General features: G+C 51.0%; 1 protein-coding gene across 3 annotated transcripts in view; it reads left to right on the top strand.

The window, feature by feature from the left end:
- The first annotated feature begins 424 nt into the window (after positions 1 to 424).
- TBX5 (T-box transcription factor 5) overlaps positions 425 to 24,436 on the top strand; it is a 48,142-nt gene continuing 24,130 nt past the window's right edge. The window contains exons 1-7 of one of the 3 annotated variants that reach the window (XM_004281466.2): positions 425 to 1,031; positions 5,023 to 5,207; positions 6,833 to 6,927; positions 9,048 to 9,167; positions 10,001 to 10,148; positions 13,705 to 13,857; positions 21,580 to 21,671. In XM_004281466.2, coding sequence (XP_004281514.1) covers positions 5,061 to 5,207; positions 6,833 to 6,927; positions 9,048 to 9,167; positions 10,001 to 10,148; positions 13,705 to 13,857; positions 21,580 to 21,671 — 755 coding nt within the window. In that variant the 5' untranslated portion in view covers positions 425 to 1,031; positions 5,023 to 5,060. Of the gene's footprint in view, positions 1,032 to 2,768; positions 3,296 to 4,745; positions 5,208 to 6,832; positions 6,928 to 9,047; positions 9,168 to 10,000; positions 10,149 to 13,704; positions 13,858 to 21,579; positions 21,672 to 24,436 lie in introns of those variants that run through there. The other 2 variants (XM_004281465.2, XM_049697607.1) reach the window with 2 other exon arrangements.

The following is a 24,436-nucleotide window of genomic DNA, read 5'->3' as shown; positions in this document are numbered from 1 at the left end:
ATAATCGTCATTACAAAACAAAATAGAGCGCCTCGTCCCTCTGCAGGACCCGGCACTACAATTTTTCTCTGCACAAATCACCCTTCCGCACCCCGCCCCCGCCGGGCCACGCTGGGACCAGTTGCATCCCCCGACCTAGCAAAAGGAGGATTCGCAGAATGGACTTCTTCTAAGCGAGAAACGCTGCGGACGACTCTCTCTTGCTCCAAACGTCTCTGTGTCTTTTCCCCTCCGCGATTAACCCAGTAATTACTTCTATGCACGCCGGCAAGCGGGCAGTGAGTTATCGCGTCCCAAACTTAATCAGCTAGAGAGGCGCCTCAATAGTCATATGCTGAGAGCTCCTCCTGGGAAAAAAATTGTTTTTAAATAATGAGAAGACTCTTAACCTCCTGCGAGAGACCTCGATTCCAACCCCCCCCAGCCCCCGCCAACTCCGTTTTTTTCCAATCCATGGGCTGATGTGGGCTCCCACCTCCCTTCGCCAAAAGACCCCCTCCCTCTCCCTAAGCAAATCGATCTTGTCTCTATTTGTGGCTGATGTCCGCCACCCCCATTTCCCCAGAGAGCGTTGGATTTGTTTATTTCTTTATTTATTCCCGTGGCCCAGGCATCTGAGACTTGTGGCTGCGCAGACCCGGGCGGGAGTGATAGGCGAAGACGGAGAGGACTCAACGTCCCGCCGCTGCCCCCCAGTCGAGCGTGACAGCGCGCGGGCCGGTTGCGTGACTCGTGACGTCTCCAAGTCTTATAGGTGCAGCGGCTGGTGAGATAGTTGGTATCGCCTGGTTGCCTCTTTATTTTATTGGGATATGCCTGGTAATAAACAGTAGTATTTAATTTGTCGAAGACCACAAACCAACTTCGAGCTGGGAGGTACACACTACTCTTGAAAGACGCTGGAAGAAGGCTTGGCCTAAAAGGGGTCTCTTTTGGGGGGTCCTTTCCAAACTCTTCATCTGAACACACCCCTCCCAGCGAGGCGTTACTCTCGGCATCTGCGCTGGAAAGAAGAGGTAGGATTTTTGGAGGTGAGTGTCGCCCTGGAGAGCTCTGGGGTGGGGGGTAGAGGATTCTCTTAGCACTGGCCTGCCCACGGCCCCTTGGCTTCCCTCCCCAGCTCGGCCCAGATGAATCCACTCCACTCCCAGCCTTGCTTCTTTTTTTCACCGTGGAAATAAGAATGCACTCTCTTGCTCGCGAGAGTGTCACCTGGCAAGAATAGATTCGTCCTTGAGATTTCAAAATACCAATTTAACTTGGTGGCCCGCAGAATCTGCACTTCACAAACTAAGTGAATCTGGGCCAGGCAATTACTTGGGGGAGTACAGATTCTCCCTCTCGGGAGGGACCTGCAGATTATTTATGGGAATTTATTTTATCCTTAAATCTCTGAGAATGTAAAGGGATTGGAGAGCTCTTTCTGGATTTCCCCTTCCTTTTTGCCAGAGATGCGGAGATGCAGGTTTTTCCTGAAGCCATGTTTGTTTTCCGTCGTTGGCCGGGGGTCGCCCCCTGAGCGAGCCCAAAGTCCTCTGAGCTGACATTTTGGAAGGGTGAGGGTGTTTTCACAAATAAATAAACTGTCTCAGCAAAAGGCTGTTTGAAAACAAACCTGGAAGGTGGAGTGAGAACTCTAGAGAATGCTTGGGTTGGTTTTCTCCCCAGTTGCCCCACTTTTAGGGTTGGACAATCCACTTAGGAATTTTGCAGCGATGCATCAGGCCTGCGCTGGGATTTTAGTTCCCGGGGCCACAGAGGATGGCACTGAGGCAGCCTCAGATCTCCCTAGCGGTTCTCCTCCCTCCATCCCTCTCCCCAGACCTTGGCCTGCAGGCTTGAATCTCTAGACAGAGGCTGAGAAAAGAAGAGGGTGACAGAGACATGGGTGAGAAACAACAACGGGGACCCTGACGTTTGTTCCAAGCACTAATTCTTGACTTTCCAAGCTGGGTCTGCTCAGGCTAAGACCTATTGACTGTGTTTACGCTTCTATTGACCTCTTCAACTCGACCCTCAAAATAATACATTTCAGATAGGGGGAGGGCAGGGAGAGGAGGCGAGTGGAGATGAAAACCCCAGCCAGCCCCCAGTGACTGTTTGATTATTTTAATAAAACTGGGCACGGGAGGTCTGGTGGCCCTGAGGGGGTGGGAGCGCAGGGCGATTTCTGGGCATCTTTGATCTTGGCCCCCATCCCCACGCACCTTCACCCTGCCTTCACCCCAGAGTCTCTCAGAGTCGGGGTGATGAGTGGAGATGGGGGGAGATATCAGGGCGGCTAGCGGCGGCAGGCTGGGCCAGGCGGGGTCAGGCAGTTCTCCGTCTTGAGGTCAGCGGTGGAGAGAGAACGCGGGCGAGGCTGCAGAGGAGGCTCCCAGCGCGTGTGTGCACGCCTCGTGCGTTCCTACTCCGTTCTCTGCACAGCCGCGTCACCCAGATTACTTCCCGGGCAGAAGCCGAGCGGGTTTGCGATGATTTGTGCAGGATTTTTTGCAGCCTCCGAGCCGCGCTCAGAGAAGCAGAGATGGATGGAGGTTGGAGAGCGGGTGGAGAGGAGGGGGTGATCTCGAGGTCTGGGTTTGAGAGTCGTGTTGTGATTTGAGTGTTCGGGAAATCTAATGGAAAAGGTGGTTGGGGGAGGGAGTGGGAAGGGAGAGGGAGGAGGGAGGAGGGGAGGGAGAGAGAGAGAGACAGACGGAGGCAGGCGGCGTGCAGTGGGAGCTAGTTGGATAGGCAATTTCAGTACTTTGTAAGCATCAAGGCAGCCCAACGTCACCGAGCTCAGCTGAGTCGGCTTGTATTTCTGAGAGAGAGAGAGAGAGACAGAGAGAGAGAGAGAGGGAGAGAGACCGACTCTTACCTCGGATTCCGGAACTTTAACCCTGGAAGCTGCGCTCAGAAAGGACGTCGACCATTCCCAGGCTCCCTCTTGTCTCCCAGTTTTCCCTCCCTGCGGGCACAAGGGAGAACCAGGGCACTGAGATTATATTATTGGAGGTGCTCCCGGAGGCTGCTTGTTTTGCTTCCTTCGGAGCCCTTCTGGCGCCTGACGACTTGGAAGTCTTTAGGGAGCGCGAGCGCAAGCGGAGGAGGTGTGTGTTGAATTGTGGGCAGTCACTGCCGAGGCTCCCGCGGTGGGTCCTCCTTTGTAGGCAGCGGTAGCCGCTGGTCTGGGGAAGCAGTCCCCCCCCATAGACCCCGGAGCCACCATGCCCGCGCCCCCGCCTCGCCGCCGGCTTCCCTGCTAGGAGCCAGAAGGGATGCAGTGAATGCACCGGCTTCACCGAGCGAGGTAACAGTTCCGCAGATGGCCCGGGAGGCTGGGGAGGCAGCCCGCCGGCTCAGCGGCTCAGGGAGGCGCGGAACGCGGCACTCGAAGCCTGGCCTCGGATTTTGCAGGGCCCGGCTCGCGGAGATTTTGCGCGGCCCGGAGCTGCCCGGCGTGTGGAGCCGAGGAGGCGGCCGGGGCTGGGGGAGAGGCGTTGAGGTTTGCAGGACGCGCGGCCCGGTTCTGTCAAGCCGCATCTCGTTCGGCCCCGCCAGCCCCGAGCTCCCCGGGACCCCGGCCAGGGCTCGCGGTGGGATTGTTCCTGCGGCCGGCGGTGAAATGGAAGCGCACGTGGGGCACGCCAGCCCCACTTTCTTTTGTTATGAGCAGGCTTCGGGGGCTCCTATCACCGCCTCTCCCAAACCCCAAGGGCGTGGTGCAAGAGGCGGCTTGGGTGGGAGTCGGGCCTCAGAAGCTGGTCTTCTCCTCGGCACCATTTCTGGGTCTCCGGCCACTGCAGACCCGGGGTGGGATCCAGCCTTTTGCCCAAGCGACTGCTAAGATTTGGGGGAGGGGGGATGCATTTCTTGCGCCTCCTTCCCAGTCTTCCCGGCTTTTGAGGGAGGAAATCCCTACTTGGGAACGTAGAGGATGTTGGAAGGAGATCAGAGCAGGAGGCAGGCTCCTCCAGGCTTGAACCGTTCTGCAGCTGTTATTTTGTGTGTTCCAACCTCACATGCCTGTAACCCCGGGCCATTCTGCAAGTTGTGTCGGACCTCAGTGGCCGGTTCAACGCCGGAAGCCCAGGATTTATCCGGGCACCACTCTGGCGTCGCCAACCCCGAGCTTGGGCCTGCAGTTCCAGGGAGCCAGGCCCGACGGAAGCTCGGAGAAGCTCCTCTCAGCCAGGCCGCTCGACAAAATGCCCGTCTCGGGCTGGAGAGCCGAGAAAAAGAGGAGAACGCGCCCCCAGCGCTGGCCTCCGGCACCCAGCCGCGCGCCGCCCTCCGAACCGCTGCGCCGCCGCTTTCCTGCCCTTTCTGTTTGGCTCCTTTCTACTTTTCATGTTGCTTACGGTTGGGGAAAAGGGGAGGACTCAATGTTAAAGGACTTTTCATTTCAAGGCCTGTGACTGATAGAAGGTGAACGTGAATTCTCAAGACCTGGTTTCTGGATCTCCAGCTCTTTCCTTTCCTATGTTTTTGGTTTTTGCGAGAGGCGGGTTCTTTCAGGCATTCTGCCTGCTGCAGAAAAATATTCCTCTTGTGAGTTTTCATAAACAGGGCTCTGCTGGCCCCTTGTAATTTGATGAAGAAAAAAAAAATCTCAGAAGGGCACCGGGTTTGTGTTTTGTTTTGTTTTTGGTTCGTACCCAATGGCTTCCAAAAATACCCAGGCCTTATCTTTATTGGCTCTCCCAGAAGTCCAGACAAATTTGACGGGCAGCTCGCTTATCGCGGGGGAGCCTGCGAAGGGGAGATGCGGGCCTCGCCTCCTCCCGCTGTGACGCGGGTCTTTCGCAAGAGGCTGTGCGTGGTCTTAAAGTAATAGTAATGATAATCATAACGGGACCTTCTGCAGCCTCCTTCAGCTGGGGACGGAGGCGCTGGTAGCTGGAAACTGCGGGTGGCAGCCTAGTCACTGCCCCCTCCTGTCACCAGAACTGTGCTTCCAACCTTCTCTTTTTCTTCCTCTGCGCCCCCGCCCCCCGTCCCCCGCCATCTGTCTTTCTCTTTCCTTCTCGTCCTCAGAGCAGGACCCCGAGCGGTCACAGGGCCCCGGGCTCACCATGGCCGACGCAGACGAGGGCTTTGGCCTGGCTCACACACCCCTGGAACCGGACTCCAAGGATCTACCCTGTGACTCAAAACCCGAGAGCGCGCTAGGGGCCCCCAGCAAGTCCCCGTCGTCCCCGCAGGCCGCCTTCACCCAGCAGGTAAGAAGGGCCTCGGGGCCCTTTGCAGGAACCAAAGCCCCTCTTTCGAGTGTTTGGGCAAGGGGGGCGGGCAGTGCCCATGATCTGCCCCTTTTCTTTTCATCCTTGCTCAATTCCACCCTTCTCTGCCGTGCCTCCCTAAATGCCAGTATAGTCCCATCCACTTTATTGTGACGATTATCTTTACGGCCAGAGGATTTTTGAAATACATTGAAGTTGTTAGGGGAGCCTCAAAGATCCGGCTGTTTGGGGCCAGCGAACAATGGCCCAGATCATTTCTTTCCTGCTGCACTAGGTGTAAACTCGGCTTGAACGCCTCATTAAGGGTCGGGTCAGCGGCCGCTTCAGGCCGGCATGAGCGATGGCTTGACCCCTCTTCAGATCTTTCGTAGCCTTCGCCTCCTCCCGCCTCCTCCGCGCCACCGCGCAACCTCGCGCGCTGCACCGTTTGTCTGGCGGCCGGGGCCTGGTGGGCTGGCTCCGCGGGGCCGGCGGCGGGGAGCACGCACGGCTGGGCCGGGAGGGCGCGGGGAGCCCAGGCTCGCCTGGCTGGAAGCTGGGCCCGAGCCGAGCGTGAAGCCTCGCCTCTCGCCCTGTGCCCTTCACCCCCGGCGCCCTGGGCGCTCAAGGCGTCGTCCGCAGACCTTGATGGTTTTGGAATGGGGTGTCAGAGGGCTGGAAGCGGGGTGTCTTGACCAGAAAAGATATTTGCACACAGCTAAAACCCTTCTTTGGAATTTAGATGTCCTTCCTGGCTTTTTCATTGTCTCTCTCCTTTGCCCTTCACATCTCGGGAAGATGCGCGTATATTTGTAGTGAGACAGTGGGCACGCGTTTTCAGAAACTTAAGAGGTTTTCTTTCAGGGGAAAACAAATGTACTTGTTAGACGTTTACAAATTATTGCAAAACGAAGACTTTGTATGTCATTTTTTTGGTATGGGTTTTGTAAAATAACTTGTAGTTGAAAGCAGAAATGTTAAATCGCTTTGCCCATAATCCAAACAACTTGAAATGAACGAAGCTGGATGTGAGGAAGGCCTAGGACGTATGTTAATAGAGACATTTGAGAATTAATTTTTGTTTGGGATTGTGGAAACCTATTATATAAATATTTAAAATTTTATATTTCACCTATGTCTACCTATGCAGTGCCATGGTGAGAATAAACACCCATATATACAGAGCACGTCTGTCTATTTTCGTGTGGACATCTGGGTGTCTACATAAGAATATCCTGGGTGGGTTTTTCAGGATTGAGGTTGGGTTTCTTTTTTTCCTTTTAGCTGCCCCTTGGCTAAAGCGGATGGGGATTGGTCCCATTTTTTTCTCAGCCCCGTCCTCCCCATGCACATACTGGAACACCCTGATGGCTGGGTTTTTTTTCCGCTAGCCTTGTGTTGGTGGCATTAGAAGGAGACAGCTCTGCACTGTGGGGTTAAGACCTGCCCGGGAGAGAGCATACACAGGGCAGGGGCTGCTCGAGAGCCCAGACAGTGCTGCAGTGGGTTGGGGGCCGTTTTCAGCCTCTGAGTCCACTGGCTCGAGGGGGAAGGAAGAGAAAGCTCTGTGTTTGGGGGGAGTTTGGGGAGGGAAGGCTCATTGACTTTCCCTCTCCTTCTTATAGGGCATGGAAGGGATCAAGGTGTTTCTCCATGAAAGAGAACTGTGGCTGAAATTCCACGAAGTGGGCACGGAAATGATCATAACCAAGGCTGGCAGGTGAGATGGTCACCTCTGTGGAGAAGGTACAGGGAACTTGTGGGAGAGACTAAGAAAGGTGTGGGAGACCAGTAAAAGGGGAGAATAGAACCAGAGGTGGGGGGGAGAGACAGAGCGAGAGCGAGCGAATATGAATATATTTCATTTGACCCTATTCTGGTTAAAGAGGAGAATGGTGAATTCCTCCAGTGATCTCCCATTGTGAGGGGAAAAGCCTGAAAGATTCAACTCAGGGACCTGGGCGTTTCTTCCACCTCGTATATAAGAAGGAGCAAGAGCTTGGGAGGCTGTGCTATCTGGATGGATTAGTAATAAGAGAAGGAGGGATGAGGTGGGAGAGCCAACGGGAGAACAGAGAGTTGCAGAGACACACAGAGATGAGACGGGGTTTGCGTTTCATGGGATCTCAGACTTGATTCCTGGCCCAGACCCTCCTTCCCACCCTCCCTGACCTTGGAGCGGTTCCAGAGTCCCACCCGATCGCCAAACTCGGAATCGTTGAATGTATTCGCTACCTCTTTCATTGTTTATAGAAAGCAGGCGAAGCCTTTGAAAGGGAACCGGGCTACGCCGGGCTCTATATACAGACACCGATAAACACGGCCGTTTCATCAAGACACTCACCCCGGAGTTCCTCTTAAAAGCTCACAGTTTTAGGTAGAAATGCGAGACTTCTGGGGGAGGGGGTAGGAGGGTCGTGCAACTCGGTATCTCGGCGTCTGAGTGCGCCCGGGTGCGGGGACAACCCCGCCACGTCCCTACCGGTGCTGGACTGGCCCTCCGCGTCCCGGAGGGCAGAAAGTCCCAGTCTGCGCACAGCAGGCGTGTGAAGCCGAGCATCCGGTAGGCCGAAGCCACCGAGTGTGTGAAAGGGGCGGGTGGAGCCGCCTCGCCAGACGCCCACCGCTTCTGCAGCCCAAGCCTCTCGCAATAAACTGACAACAGTGACATTTATTATTATTTGAAATTAAACAATGTGTGCTCCCCCGCTCGGCCCGAGCGAACAGGAGGCGCGTTCTGTTTATACCAAAGAACTCAGGTCCTCTTCCCATTCCGCCGAGGAAGGAAAGGGCGGCCGGGGCCTCCTTTTTCCCTCCCAAGCCTGAGTCAACGGGATTTAACTATAAAAGGCCTGCGAAGCCTCCGGCGCCTCCGCCTCCTGGCGCGCTCGCTCGGGCAGATAAACACCGCGAGGCGAGGCTCCAAGGCCAGAGGGAGAGGTCTCCACTCACCCACCCCTTCCCGCCATCCCTGAGCGAGCCAGGTTCCAGCAACTGGTCCTTGCGCCCCGGGCGGCCTTGAGAAGGCTTGCTTTCCGGGGCGCCCTCCTCCCGAGGCCGGATGGAGACGGGGAGTGCGCCTGTGCGCGGAGAGGGAGCCGGGCGCGGCACACGCGGGGCGGCGGAACCTCCTTCCAAGCACCAGATCCTCGCGCACGGCCCGCTTCCTTCCGAAACTAAATTTCTTTGAGGAGGGCCAAAGCGTTTGGACTCTCTAAGAAGGAGTGCCAGGCGCCTCGGAGATGCGGTGGGGGCATTTAGGGAGAAATTCCTGCGCGACACTCGTGTCAGAGGTCACGCACCGAGCTGTATCCTGGGGGCGGAGTGAAGCCGGGACGTGCCGTGGGCACCCACGCGCGGGCAGCCCCAGGGAGCACCCACTTGGGTGCCCACGTGACGCGCAGCGCTGCTCAGAGCGGCCAAAGCACCTGGCTGGGCGGAGGAAGCCAACTTTTTTCTTTTCCTTTTCCTTTTTTTTTTTTTAAACAAGACTTTTCCTGCCCCCAAATTTAAAAAGTAGGTGTCTGGTTCTGAAAAGAGTCTTTAGCAAGAGTTGAAATGAGGGGTCCCTTTCAGGGCTTCCTCGAAACCAGTCTGTAGAAGTCCTCGCCTTCTGCTATTTCCTCTTGTAGATGGTATAGTCCCAGCCTGCTTTCTCATCTCTTGGCCTTTCTCCTCCCCATAACTTGGAGGGAAACCTGGGATGGATCTTGGCAAGAGCCGAGCAGGGGCCGCGTTTCTCGTCCACGATCGATTCTTCCATTAAAATTTGTGGACGCGCTCTTCAGAATGTTTGCATTAATTCCCTCTGCCTCTGTGTCTCCTCCCCGTCTGTCCTAGGCGGATGTTTCCCAGTTACAAAGTGAAGGTGACCGGCCTTAATCCCAAAACGAAGTACATTCTTCTTATGGACATCGTTCCCGCCGACGACCACAGATACAAGTTCGCAGATAATAAATGGTAGGCACCGTAGCGGCTGGCGGGGAAGGCAGGGAGGACCGTGCAGACCAAACTTCCCTCTCCCCACTGAACCAATAAACATTGTTTTGAGCTCCTACTGTGTGCTAGAGGTTTTTGCTGCCCCTTCCGCTGCATCCTCCTGACCTCACCCTGAGAAAAAAAAAGAGCAGCCATTAGCCCCCATTTTATAAACGAGAAAACTGAGGATCAGAGGAAGTAACGTGCCGATGTCTGTTGCTGCACCGGAGGGTTGTGGATTTTTAAAAAGGGTATTGTTACCAAGCGTTGGAGCTATTTCTGGGGGCATAAACCATTAACAGTTATTTTTTATGAGTTACCTGCTTTGAACGTGCCTTTTTTATGAAATTGCAAAATCAGTCCGGGGTATTTGAGTTAAACAGGCAAGAGAGGAGAGGCGCATTCCTTGGGTACGTTGCTCCCGCGGCTGCCAAGAGTGCAGAGGCTTGAAGACGAAGCCCCTTTGGAAAGCCCTCAAGGAGTGTTCCCGAGACTTTTTTGCACATCCAGGCTTCCAGTACCCGCCAGTTGTTCATGGGCAGAGAGACGCTGCGAGGCTCCCCACGGCGCCCTTGGTGCTGGGGGAGGAATTAGGTGGAAGGAGAAAGAGCCGGGCGGCGGTGGTGGTGGGAGCGCTCGCCTGGACACCAGCTCCAGGCTTTCTGCGCATCTGGCATTGCAGATGCCCAAGCAAGACCTGAGGGTCAGGCCATTTCCAGATCATTCTCGTAGTCGGCAGCCGTTGCTTTGCTCAAGAACCAGCTGGCACCACGGTGCACTAAGTCTAGGGGGGGTGGCGCCTCTCCTTGGTCTAGGTCTGTGACGGGCAAAGCGGAGCCCGCCATGCCGGGCCGCCTCTACGTGCACCCGGACTCGCCGGCCACTGGGGCGCATTGGATGCGGCAGCTCGTCTCCTTCCAGAAACTCAAGCTCACCAACAACCACCTGGACCCATTTGGGCATGTGAGTACCTCGTGCAGCTCTTCCTCGTATCTTCAGGTTCACACCTTCTCTTCCTCACCTGACTCTCCTCTCCCTCTTCTCCAGGACTGTCTCTCCCTTCTTCGTTCCTCACGCCCACCCATGCTTCTTTCTTTGCTCCATTTCACCTGCCTTGGTCTTTTACTCTCTCTCCCTTCTTGACCTGGCCTTCCTTTCTCTTCCCCTTTCTCTCCTCTTTCTCGTCTCTCTTTCCTTTTCTCTTATTTCTCACACCTTCTAATTCTTCCTGGCTGTCTCCACCTCTCTCCTACCCAGACATCTCCCCTTTGCAGTCCTCCCTGTGGTCCGCTAGTCCACGCTCTGGGTGTGTCTTTCCTGGGTGGCTGGCGATAGAGCCCCCTAGGTCTCCTGGCCTGGAGCTCTCACCCTGCATCCCTGCTGCCAGTATCCAACCCACCTGCCTTTGCTGAGGGACAGGGGTCATGGGGTGACTAAGGCAGCTCATTCTGGGCCTGGAATTCCTGTTCGTTCAGCCCCATCTGTGATTAGGGGTGGGGAGTAGTGTTTCAGTCCTGCAGAAAACATGGGCCCTCTAGCTCGGCAGGTACTCAGCACAGACTGCAGAGGCTGGGCCACGATGGGAGCTGTATACCTTACCTGCCTCCTTGCAAATCCTGCCATATTATGGGGATGTTCCGGCTGAAAGGGAGACCTGAGGCCCCCTGCTTCCTCTTTTGCAGATGGGGAAACCAACCCACCAGATGCGAACTCCGGTACTCCTGCCCCTTTTAGCTCGACGCTCTTGGGTTTATCTGTTTTTTTCCCAACTTCCAGCTTTCCCCCCTCCTCCCACCATGCCCAGAGTGGGCAAACCAAGATCAGGGTCCTACACCTGGAATCTGGACTGGCCCCGAGAGAGAGGGGCCTGATGAGCTCCCTGAAACTGCAGGATCTTGAGTGTGCAGTCCCCCACCCTCCAAGAGAATGTGTAGCTTCTAGTAGATTCTCTATAGGGTATCATCCTCTCTTCCCCCAAAGAAAAACAAATGAACAAAACACTGATCTGAGGGAAAATGTCCCTAAATCTCTTCATTGGAAATAATCACCGGGACAGAACGCAGTCTCTGAATTCAGAGTTTGCAACCCTTAGTTTGATGATTCCTCCAAACAAGGAGGCCGGTTTGTCTTAGGGCATTTGATCCTCATAGCAGCCTAGAGAGGAGGGTGGAAATACACAGCCTTTGTATGGAGTCCCGGGGAGGGGAGGTTACCTGCCTGAGGTCACACAGCTTGTATTTGGGAACAGGGATTTGAGGCCAGGTCTCTCTAATTGCAGAAGTGACCTGCATCCTGCCACTTTGGAGAATCAACACACAGGGTTCCCAGTTTGGGGACGTGAGGGGACGGGGTACAAATGCATTTGATCCGGAGGGAGGACAGTTTGTGAAGGTCCAAATGAGAAATCCGTTCTTGTGGGGCCTTAGGGCTGAAGCACTGAGTCTGTGGTGGGAAGGAGACCAGGGCCCTCCACTGATGCGCTCAATGCCACTGTACACGTGGTTGGTGTGGGATCAGACTGTTGACCACTGGAGAAGAGAGAAGGAAGGCCTATTCCCCTTCTACGCTGTAGGAAGGGAGAGGAAAGGGGCGGGAGGGGGGTGCATTTCTAGGCAAAATGCCGGGCCTCCTTTGCGTTTCAACCAGGGTGTTTTGCCTGCAGCGGCCAGCTCGGGGTGCATCCCAGCGCAGACGTGACCTCCACCTTGCGTGGGTGTTGGCTGGCTGACGGTGTACCTGCTGTCCCTGCGGATGCTTTAGGTTAAGCGCTGGGGAGAGAAGGGACCATTTTGTAAAGGTCCTGCGTGCATCTCCCAGGACCGCGTCCTTCTGGAGGCTGGGCCTCCGTGGCACCTTGGTCTGGGCTCCTTAACTTTCCCTCTGCGGCCCGGGTGTGCCTTTGGGGTGGACCCCCGGGGAAGGCGCGCGCACGGTCCCGAGCCCTGGGCGCCCCTGTGAGTTTCAAGCCCTTCCAGTTCCGCGGAGGAGGGCGCGGTGCTCCGAGCCGCTCCGGACTGCCCAGTTGCCACGCATTCCCACCCCAAACTCCGGACTTTGAGTCCAGAGCCGCCCTAATGAAATTAAGGGCCATTTAGATCGCCCTCGCGCTGATGTCTCCACACTGTCCCCAGCCGTCAAAGCAATTTGGCTAAGCCGGGATGGTGGCCGCGCCGGCCCGCAGGGCCCCGCTGCGTCTCTCTGTCGCCACGCCGCCCCGGCCGGCGTCGCTATCGGTCAGGGAGGCGGCCGGGCCGCGGCGGCCGGAGATTAGAGCCGCGCGGCCCGGGGTCGGGGAGCCGCGGGGTCCCGAGCTTTTCGCCCCTCCCCCGGCCTAGTCGGGCCGCGCTCCCCTCCCCCTCCTCCAGGTCGGTTTCAAGGGTTGGCCCGAGAACCCTGCCCCAGGGTCATCCAATCAAAGACACTGAGACTACCTCCGCCGCTCAGTTTGCGGTCCTGGGGTAAAAGCAGGCCAGATTTTTCAGCTCGTGAAACGCGGCAGTTCGCCCATTCGGTGGGTATAGATCAGGACGTTTTGAGAGGTATTAGCGTTACCAGCTTCCCGGGAGCATCAAAAGCACGGCGCCATCAGAACAACAAACTCAGTTGTTTTTAGTAAAGATGCGCATCTTCTCCGGAAAGTTCCGCTCCAGCAAGAGTGTGGTGACTGCACACCCCCTCCTGATATTCACAATGGTGTCTGTAAGAAGAGCTGCAACCGTGAGACCCCCCACTAGCCCCTGGGACCCCCCCAAAGACGTGGAGAAGATAGAAAGGAAGGAGAGAAATATTCCCCCCAAAGCGGATGCCACAGTGCTGTCTGGGGCCAGGTCTGGGGATAATTCCGGTGGCGGACCCTGAAATACTGTGAAGTTGGAGACAGGGAATCTCAAGGGCAACCAGACCCCTGTTTGATGTTAGGGGTGGGGTGAGTGCTTCCCTCCCACCCAACTCACTCCCTAGAGTCTCCCCCTTCCCACCATTTTCCTCTGATATTTCTTCCAGTTCTGCAAATGCTTGGTCTCTTCCTTTGCATCTCTTTGAGCCTTTTTTTCTTGGGCAGGGCTAGTTATATATATATATATATATATATATATATATATATATATATGTTTGTTTATTCGTTTCTGCTGTCCTTTCATTCCAAAATTTTTGCCCAGGCTTCCTCGAGGCGGGTACCAATTCCTCGCCCCAAACTTGCGTCACTCCCGCTGGGGGGGACATGCCCTACGCAGGGAGTTAATTTATTAAACTAACTTTATTAAGCATTCTGATTTACTGCTGTGTGTGCTCTGGGTAGATTCCTGGAATATTACCCTGGCTCTTTCATATGGAAATTGTCATTTTTGAAATGTTTCTTTTTAATGAAATCACTGGCTTCTTTTCAAAAACAGGAGAAAAAAATGGGACCTTTTCTCCGAGAGCCTGTATAAGGAACGTAGTTTTGGGGTGGAGAGCGGGGCTTTATGGAAACAAAGGGCTTTGATTTTTCTTACAATCTCATTTTCTTTATTATTTTTAGATTATTCTAAATTCCATGCACAAATACCAGCCAAGATTACACATCGTGAAAGCGGACGAAAATAATGGATTTGGCTCAAAAAATACTGCGTTCTGTACCCACGTCTTTCCTGAGACTGCGTTTATTGCGGTGACTTCCTACCAGAACCACAAGGTGAGCCCAGTACCCAGGAATACGGCGGGCCTGGGGCCGCCCGCTTGTTGGCATGAATCGCAGTGGCTTTATGGGCACCTCTATTCCTCCGCACGGTGGGCACCAACTTCTACTTCAGTGGGCCGGGGCAGGGACAGAGCTGCAGCCTAAGGGTCACAGCTGTTTGTACTACATTCATGCGGTTGGCACGAAAGTCACACATACACACACACACACAGCCCAGATAGAAACGAAATTATCAAACCATAGATGACCGCGTGGTATCAATGCTCGGTACTCAAATGTAACGAGGAGGCATCTCGCTGCAGTCGTGAAGTGATCAGTGAGAAGAAAGGTCCCCGTATTGGCCGGCTCCGTGCTCTTGGGTGGGGATGTGGTGCTACCCTTCCTGGGACCACTTTTTCTGTGGGGGGTCAGTCTCCTTCCCTCCTCCACTCTGCCCTTTGGATGCATTTCAGTTCCGATCGGGGCAGGTGGCAAAGTTGCCGGAAACCTTGAGCTTGGGTTTTCCCAGATGCTTCCTTAATTGTTTCAGCGATTACTGACCCTGGACCACATACTAAAGCAGGGTTGGCATTGCTTAAAACAAAAGCAAAAACTGAGTAACCTGTGTCACCAGCTGCTTGGATCAAAGCTCTGGGGACTTAAATATGATCCTGCAAAAATACAGCTTGGCGAGGGGAGGCATGCACGCGACCAATGCATCATTTGGTGGCTGTAGTGTGGTATAGAGGTGGGATGTCGCAGGTGGATTGTGTCACTGTCAGACCTCCACGCTGTTCGAAATCCAGGCCCCGATTTGGGCCATTCAAGGCTTGACCGTGATGTTGGAACAGGGAGCCCCATCACCGCAGGTTGGGGGGGAGTATCTTCTATTCTTGCCCAGGAGAAAGGGCTTGTCTTGACTCGTCATGGTTCATGTCAGTTCTTTAGAAACCTGAGTGCACGTGGATTCATTTTATTGGGGGGGGAGGGCAGGACTGAATGATTCCTAAGCCTCATTACGGAAAGATCTGGAATCAGGAAAGGCAAGATACAGGGGCTGGGGACAGGCCGCTGCCGCTGTGGGACTGTGGACCGTTGGGAGTATTATGAAGTGACTTGGGGTTAGAGGGCTGTGGGAGGGGAAAGTAGGGGGTCCCTATGGGATCAGTGAGGGCGGGTCATGTGGATGACTTACCCAGATGGACGTGGGGATGGGGGGCCCCTCCCCCTCTACAGCTCCTATCCCTCCCCAACCTGCAAGGGAAAAGTGGGGTGGAGGGAAGTTATAGGGACTGTGGAGCCAGGCAGGAGAGGCCAGGGTAGGGTGAGAAATGGGCTTAGCACCCTAAAGCCTCCAGTCACCTCTTGAAGGTCATTTCATGCAGTCTGTGTGTTGGTTAATCCCCGCCCCCCGCCCCCTGCCCCCATGAAGCAAGGGCAGTAACGAAATGCTGTGGGTAATCTCCAAATTCAGATTGTCAATGACCAAGGCAAGCTGTGATGGATGGTCACTTCCAGGCCACACGGCCTGTCTGGGATCCCAGGCCTTGAGAGAGCCTCCTTTCAGCAGAAAACTCACTCCCCCCTCCCCCCACGCCACGCAATTACTTTTTAAAGGGAAAGAAGGATTCTTTTTTTTTTTCTAAGTTCTTCCCACTCGTTGAACCAATAAGAGCGGAAAAGTAAGGTCAAGTGTCCTGAAAGTTCCAGCACTGTTTCAGGCTAATTTGAGATTGGCTGCTAGAAACCTGTTTCCTCCATGGCTGTTGTAAACCTATGTTTAGCTTTGTGGTGATGGCCACAGGGCAAAAAAAAAAAAAAAAAGGAAAACATAGCAACCAGGATGCTCAGTTCCTCATATATATGTACGCTTACAGCCTGCTAGTCCCGACAGGGGGTCCAAAAATATGTGGGATCTTTTTTTTTTTTTTTTGCCAAGGAAACCCATGTTCATCCACAGAGGACAGGAAGTGATAGACACATGAAAGTGATCTGTTAAAGAAACACGCAGGTGTTCAGGTCTTTTGGGGGAAATTCCTAAATTCTATGTAGTAAAGATCTTAGGGGTCCATCAGGAGTGGGTAGATCTGGGGGACCACGCATTCTTTCTCTGTTTATAGCTTTATTGAGGCATAACTCTCATACAATAAACGGCACTATTTGATGTATTCGATTCGCTAAGCTTGACATATGTGTATACCCATGAAACTGTCACTGTAGCCACTTAGGAACATACTCCACATCCCCTAGATTTCTATAAAAAAAAAAGTCTTCTCCAGTGAATATATTTGGTGATCTGTGTGTGTGGAGTGCCTGTCCAATGGGGTGTGTATGTGTGAGTTTTGAACACAATCTAGGAGATTGTGTATCTAAACGCTCATGGGTCTCAAAACGTGGGTCTCCAAGTATGTATTTGGATATATGTATTTTGTTTTTGTTTTTTTCCCAGTTTTATTTGGGTATAATTGGCATACGTACTGTTTGAGTTTCAGGTATATAGCATCATGCTTTGACTTACCTATATCATGAAATGATGACCATGATCAGTTAAGTGATGGATATAGCTGTATTTGAGGATCACACAGGAATTACTGATTTTCTTCATTGGTTGGGCCAGGGAGCCCGGTTGTGCTGTACATATAGGTCTTTTTAGCCAGCCTGACATCCAGAAGAGGGATTTCATAGGAGAGCACTTTCAATCACTCTCCCCCAGATGAGGTTTTCCCCAGTATTTAGTTATTGAGTACCAAAGACACCTATTTTCTTTGTCAGGAGGAAGTCTAAAGCAATGGATTTTTCCAGTAGAATCCAGGCCCTTGCAGACATTCCTCGCATGGATATGTGATGTGTGACTTAAATAAGCGGGTCAGGTTGAGTGTGGTTTGTGGACTCTGTTTTGTTACTTTATTGTCCCACCTGGACGGGATGTTGAGACTCCTGGCTTCACGGGTAGAAGCCACCTGAGCTGTTCCTCACTCTCCTGTAGGGTTAGGATGAGAATCTGCAGGCAAACTGCCTGGGTTCAAACCCATTTGACTTGGGCAAATGATTTAACTCAGTTTTCCCCGTCTGTAAAATGGGGATAAGAAGAGAATTTATTTTTTGTTTTTTTTGTTATTGTCTTTGTGGGGATTACAATGAGATAATCCGTGGAATGTGTTTTGTGCAGAACCTGGTACAGAATCAGCACAGTGTTAGTGATGATTCCATTGATCGACTACTTAGCTGATCAGTTTATTAACGGGGCAACTCCATCCAAAACACACGTGTTGGAAAACTCTTTGCCTACCCTATTTCAGAATCTGAAAGACTGAGATTTTTAAATAACTTCTTGTTACTGTGGTTGAAACACAACTACAAATGTTAGTCTTTGTGGTTTAGTTGCTTCATTCCGTGGTTGCATTTTCAATCCAAGGACTCTTTGCCCAGCGTTACGCTTTGGATAATTGCACAGGGAAAGAAAAGCAGTCTATGAGATTAAATTGCCAGGACAATTTGGAAAAATACGAGCCACCCATTTTGGGTCCAAAGGGCTTAGTGCCTCCAGACTGATTTGGAGGCAGGTACCAGGTACCAGGTGGAGGCAGGTACGTGACCGGGTTCATTTCTTACACTGCTGTCACACACCTGTATACCACGGGGTTCCAATGACACGACATATTTCCTGAGCCCAGCTGGGATCCCAAGCTGGATTTGGGAGTTATTCCCTCAGATGGTTGACAGCTTGAAAAAGATACTTAAACGCTCGACTCTTCCCCAGCGACTGTTCGCTCTGTGAAACATGTTTTTGGAAGGTTTGCGCTGCAGTTGTCAGCAGCTCCCAGAGCAATCCCTAGAAATATTTAGGTGTTACAAAAAGATCACATGGGCATTTCATTTCACTGCTTTTGCAACAATGGCTTTGTATGCAAGCACGTCTCTCCCCCGATATTAACTTACTTTGCCATTAAAAGGCATTTTCCTCCTGCTTGAATCATTGTGTATGGAGCCTGTATTTATGAGGTACGAGCCTTCTGCTTGGGACCAGGAAATGAACCCCTAAGAGAGAGACATAATTAAGACTTTTGGCCCTCGAGAGGGTTTTTTTTTTTTTCAAAAGTGAGAATTCACAACAATTATTCTCATTAATTTTTACAACCTCTGTCTCACTGGTTGGAGCTGGCTTTTATATTTGTTTCCCCCACCACCACCCATGCCCTTCCCCTGGATATCCGGTTTTATGCTGATTTTGGAGGGAGTACATTTGTATGACGAATGGAAGTCAATTTCAGTGGAGCCTTTGGGTAGAACTCAGACATCCAGGTGTATCGGTTTATGTGCCCGTGAGTGACTAGCTCTGTGTTAGGAAGGGAATATCATTGACAGGGTTATGGTAAGTGAGGGGACAAGTGTGAAATAAGTATGGAATCAGATGGACATTTTTACCTGCACCTAAGCTTGCATGTTAACTTTTCTCAGGGGTAATTCTTATGTCCAATAGGCATCTACACTAAGACATAGGTAAGACCCACACACCTAAGTGTATATCTAGCAAACTGTGCGTATCCTTTGCCATCGTATTTTTGGAAGCTATGGTGATAAGAGCAAGAATTAGGTAGTAGTCAATCTGTTTGAGGTGCAAGGAATGGGTTTGAGTAGAAAATTTTTGCTGATAAAATACCAAAGCCACCCTTTTCTTTTTTTTCCTCAGGGTAATTTTTTTATCCTGAGCTCTTGGTGGAACAGTGACGTCATGGAATAGGCATTAATTCAGCCCTGATGCCACACCCTCATTGTCTTACTGTCCTCAGTATATTCAGGGGCTGCCTTCTGTTACCGGGTGGGTGGGAGGTACAGAAGGCGGGATAAGGATTCCCTCCACCCCTTTCCAAAATGATCTAATTTTTACTTAACTTTTGGAGAATTCCCCTCTCCCCCTTTAAAAAATGATTTATGGTCATTTGGGTTGCATTTTATTGTCATAAAACCGGAGTGAGAAAGAAATCCCCACTAGGTGATGGGCTTTTGGACTCAGAACTGGCTTGAGGAGTACACATGTTCAAGACTGTTTTCCAAAGAGATTTTTTTATTTTTTATTGCAGTATCATTGATTTACAGTATTGTGCCAATCTCTGCTGTTTTCCAAAGAGATTTTACAGACGTTTCTACTCATTCTGAAGAGTTAATTCAAAATCAGAAAGTTGCAGGAATGGGTACAGTTAAAAAAAATGAAGGAGGAGGGAATATGTATACATAGAAATACCCAGACATATTTAAAAAGTTTTACAATTGATTTTATTTTTTGGAGCAGTTTAAGGTTCATAGTAAAGTTGAGTGGAAAGTACAGAGAGTTCCTGTATACCCTCTGTCCCCCTGCATGTACAGCTTCTCCTGCTCCCAGCATCGCCCCCCAGAGTGGGACATTTATTACCGTTGTTGAACCTACATTGACACATCATCACCCAGAGTTCGTAGTTTGCATCAGGGTTCACTCTTGGAGTTGTAGACTCTGTGAGTTGTTTTTTTTTTGACTGTGCCATGCAGCTTGTGGGATCTTATTTCCCTGACTAGGGATGGAACCCGTGCCCCCTGCAGTGGAAGCGTGGTGCAGTGGAAGCATGGAGTCCTAAGCACTGGACCGCCAGGGCAGTCCCTAGACTCTGTGGGTGTAGATAAATGCATAATGACACGTCTTCACCATGATGTATCCTACATCATGAATCGTTTCACTGCCCTAAAAGTCCTCTGCGCTTCTCTCGTTCATCCTTCCCTTCCTCCTAACCCCTGGCAACCACTGATCTTTATGCTGTTGCCATAGTTTTGCCTTTTCCAAGATGTCATATGGTTGGAATCACATAACATTTAAAAAATGTTAATTTTACATATATATTTTACTGTGAACACACACACATATGTAGTAATTTTATGTTCATGGTAGAGTCTTGGAGTTAGAAGGAAACTTTATAACACCACCTCTTCCAGAAAACTGAACAGACCAGAATGCTTGCCCCCAAATGGACAAATTATGGGTGCGTTCATCGATTAAGCCTAGTTTTGCAAAGCAACTACTTGGTTTCTCAAAGTCTATAACGATACTACTGGGGATAGAGGAGATGGTTTTGTGGGTACTTGAAGATGATGGGATCACAAAAAAAATTGTTCTTATTCCAATTATCTTTCTATTCATTTATCAGAGAGGAGTCTTATTTCAATACCAGTTTATGATAAATACTTCTCTAAAAGTGTCGAATTTCCCCTTGCAACAAAGAGAAGGCAGGCCTTAGGCTTGGAACTTTCCGGGGGTACCAGTAGAGGGAATTTTTTAAAAAAATTAATTAATTAATTTTTGGCTGCATTGGGTCTTAGTTGCGGCATGTGGGATCTTTCGTTGCAGCGCGCGGGCTCTCTAGTTGTGGTGTGCGGGCTTAGTTGCCCCGTGGCACGTGGGATCTTAGTTCCTTGACCAGCGATCGAGCTAGTTCCCCGACCAGGGATCGAACCTGTGTCCCCTGCATTGGAAGGTGGATTCTTAACCACTGGACCACCAGGGAAGTCCCAGTAGAGGGAATTTGATATACTTATTTTCTTTTTATTGACTAGCAAGTGATTCCACTTTGACGTATAGAGAAGTGATATAATTATTTTTATAATATAAATTTAAATCAAAAGTGGTTTGATTTAAATAAAAACATTAAGCAGACCAGTGAACAGGGACTGTATAGATACGATAATGATGGTGAAGGTGACCTTGGAATGACTGGCCTCTGAAGAATGCTGCCCTGGTTTCCATGAAGTGATTATATATATAAAAATTCAGTTCACACACAGTTTTTAGGAAATACTTCTGGCAAACTCCATAGGGATGCACTCTTTTACCTAGACCTGCTACCATACGCTCACGCTAACAGAATATGTGTTGATGGTTTCCATGAAGGTTCTGGACCTTGAACCAAAGACCCTGTTCTATCACTAAGTTTTGTATAGTGCAACAAAAATTTCCAAGAAGAGGGCTCTCTCTTCCTTACCTAAGCAATGTTTTTTTTTTTTGCGCTTACCGTGCGACATGCAGGATCTTAGTTCCCCGACCGGGGATCGAACCCCACTGCCCCCTGCAGTGGAAGCGCGGAGACTTAACCACTGGACCGCTGGGGAAGTCCCCCTACCTAGACAATTAAAGAGTTTTGAAGCTGTTTGGTAGCTATCATATACGTTATAATTTTATATGTTGGTCTTTATTTAATTAGACACCATTTTCCACCTGAGCTAGCAAACTGTATCTGTGAAACTATGAAATGAACGTGAAATGAGGCATAGTAGGATTTTGAGAGCAATCATCAAGACCTTCCCAATGGAGATTGCCACACTGCAGGAAGTTGACACCGTGTCAACATGGTACAATTTTCCAGGGAGCAGGGGGTGTACCAAGTGTTGAGGCCAAGCTTGTGTTTGAAACACAAAATGCTACGATTTAGAAAAAAAAAAAAGCCACTCCAGCCGGAATGATGCAGAGTAGGACTCCAACTAATGGGCAAACTGAAACCAGGTTTTCTTCCCCTTTCAAATACAATCTGATCTAGGACATTTTCCTCCTTTCGAATGAAGTGATGGGTCCCGTTGATGTGACGGGCTTCACTTGCTTCTTTGGGTTGCCAGAAGGTTGCGTTTCCATGACACTTATTATTAGCTGGGTCCCGAGGTAGTCTTATAACAATCGAGTGAAAACGGAACTCTCTCTCTCTCTCTCTCCCCTTCCTTCAGATCACCCAGTTAAAGATTGAAAATAATCCCTTTGCCAAAGGATTCCGGGGCAGCGATGACATGGAGCTGCATAGAATGTCGAGAATGCAAAGGTAAGAAAATGGCGTCCTCCGCTCCCTCCTCTGCACTCCCCACCCCCACTAATAACACAGGTGAGCCGGCAACACCAGAAGTGCAGGCACAGAGAAATGGGGTCCTCTTTGCCATCAAGAAAAAGGAGAAAGAACCTCTTCAATCCCACTTTCTGGTAACCCTCCAGAAAGGTGGTTTCCTCTATCAGGCAACGTGGAGTGCGTAGCTTTAGGGGAGAGCATGTCGGAGGGAATGTGACGGTCTCCATCTGCCTCGGGAACAAAAGCTACAATCTTGTCCTCTTTCTCTGTTGTCTCTCTCCCTCAAGTGAAGTCCGCTCTCTCCTTCTTCCCGTAAGTCACAGCCGATGAATGATGTTCTTTAAGGCAACAGCTCTTGATAAATGAAAGGGAAGTTAACGGCTTGAGTTCCTGGGGGTGATATACAGACAAAGTTGACACCACGTGGTGTCCCAGGCACGGGGGATTGGAAGCTGGTGATAAAAATTGCTCGGTGTTTTTACATATCCTGTGGTCACGGTCGCTGATATGATGAATAGAAGGGGCTGTGGAGAATGGGAATTTGGTCTGATTTGAAAGGATTGTACAAGCGTTGCCAATTTTGTTAAATATTCTCTCTACCTTTTGGTAGAGTTCCAAAATAACTTACCATATGGCAAGAGAATTAGAAATACATCTTGATCCCTTTGACCAAGAAAGTTTTCTTCCTCTCTTTTTGGTGGGTTTAGTATTTCAAAATAAAATGAGGTCATTTAGGAAGCTTTTCCTCATCCCTTCTAGAAGACACGAAAAGGGAGAGTTGGGCAAATGGACAGATGTAGCCATTCAAAGGAGGACAAGAGACCTAAGAAAGAGAAAGAGAGAAAGGCCGCAGCTTTGTGGTTTGAACATTGGGTTTAGAAATGCATGCTGTGGAAATTGTTTTCAGATAGCGGGCTTACCAGACCTAATTTTGCATGCTTTTAAAAAATAAATATGCCATTATCCTCAGATGGGACACGTACACCACACTCATATGAATTCCTGCATTCATAACTGGTTTCCTTCACAATTGTGGATTTGTAAGACGCTTTTTGTGGCGAAAATAACCAAGTTCTTAAATGATTATTTAGAAACATTTTTGGCTTTACGTGTCTACATTTGAGAACTGGAGTTGGGTTTAATCTATGGCCGTTGGAAGAGTTGACAACAAATACCACGTAAAGGTGAAAGAGGCCAAACTATTTTCAGCCGTAGGTTCGGGATGCCAAGTTTTTATTTCTATGGCGTCTAAACCCCCATCCTATCCTCATGGTTGTCTGTCATCACAGCAGCTTTGCCGTTGATGGACAGTCTCATCTTGGTCCTCCTGCAGGTAGGGGTCCAGGCTGTGCAGGTAGGGACTGGTTCCAGCCTGCAACTGAATACCTTCTTCCCTCCCCCACTTCTTCCTTCCTTCCCACAAAGTCAAAAGCAGGTGGGATCATGGGTTTAAGGTGCTCGAATCGCCCCCTCAATCTTACCCAGTCACCAGGCCCTGTTGATGCTACCTTCTTATCATATCTCTCAAGTCGCCTCCTTTCTCCATCCAGGCTGCCTATTCCAGCCACCACTGACCTCGCCTGCTGCAGCCTTCTAACCTCTTTAGACCTGATGTCAGCTCTGTTCCCCTCCCGGGGGACGTGCTCCAGGCAGCTGCCAGAGACATCTTTGTACCACGCAAATCAGACACGCTTACTGCACAGCCTAGAACACTCCCAGGCCTCCTATTGCTCTCAGTGTCAGGTCCAGACTCCTTGGTGTGGTTGACCACGCCCTTCCCATCCAGCCTTGCCACGCCCCCTAGCTTTGTTCCTCACCAGTGTCCCCTCTCCCTTTCAATCTTGCTGAAGGAGCTGCTCCAAGTCTGTCTTCTTTCCATTATTTTTGGCCCTTTGAACACCACAGTTGGTCTGGCTCTGTCTTTCTCTCCTCCTTTTCCATCTCCTGTCCATCACTAAAGCCTCCCTGTAGCTATTTCTTCCTCCAAGAAGCTTCCTCTGGCCACAGACTGCGTAGTCAGGGTGTGTCTATTCCCAAGAGCCCTCACTGCTTTCCTTTGTCAGGCCGGGGCCCCTGTGCTCTGGAAGCTGGTTGGGCAGATGATGGACATCAGAGGAAAGGCAGGTGGGGAGGGACAGGTGTTTGAGAGCTCACATGTCAGCGATCCTGGGGACTCTCTGTTACAGCTCTGAACAACACGGCTGCTTAGATATTTAGGCAGATGACTGTACTTTGGTCTGAACGGGCTGCCCTAACCGTCCCCTAGTTACTGCAGATTGGCTGAGGGGTCCTTTCCGGGTAGGCCCTTGGAGATGGAAGGAAGGCAAGGCGGTTGGTCCTCAGAAGTCAGTGATTGACGTGTTGGATTGAAACTCTCAGCCTCCGAGCCACGTGTGTCTTTGTGGCCGCATTAGGAGTTGCGCTGGGGAACAGGGAGTGCACAGGGTCATGCGCCCAGTTCTCTAGAGATGGCCCCTGGGGAGGAGAGGGAGCAGAGAGGTTCCAATAGGCTTTGGAGTCAGACAAACCTGGGTTCAATCCTTGCTCTGCGTTTATCGGCATGTGACCTCAGGCAAGCAGTTTCACCCCACGGAGCCTCAGTATCCTCATCTGTAAAATGGGCATAAATAAATATAGCTTCCCCTTTCTGGGGTTCTTGCGAGAATTATGTGAGAAAATGCCTGAAGAGTGCTTGGTTCCTAGACCACGCTCCAAAAAATGATCCAAGCTGGGGAAAACTCCTC

The sequence above is a fragment of the Orcinus orca genome, chromosome 15 (assembly GCF_937001465.1).
Source record: "Orcinus orca chromosome 15, mOrcOrc1.1, whole genome shotgun sequence".
NCBI lineage: Eukaryota > Metazoa > Chordata > Mammalia > Artiodactyla > Delphinidae > Orcinus > Orcinus orca.
The sequence above is the reverse complement of the archived record's forward strand: the minus strand, read 5'-3'. Positions and strand labels throughout refer to the sequence as shown.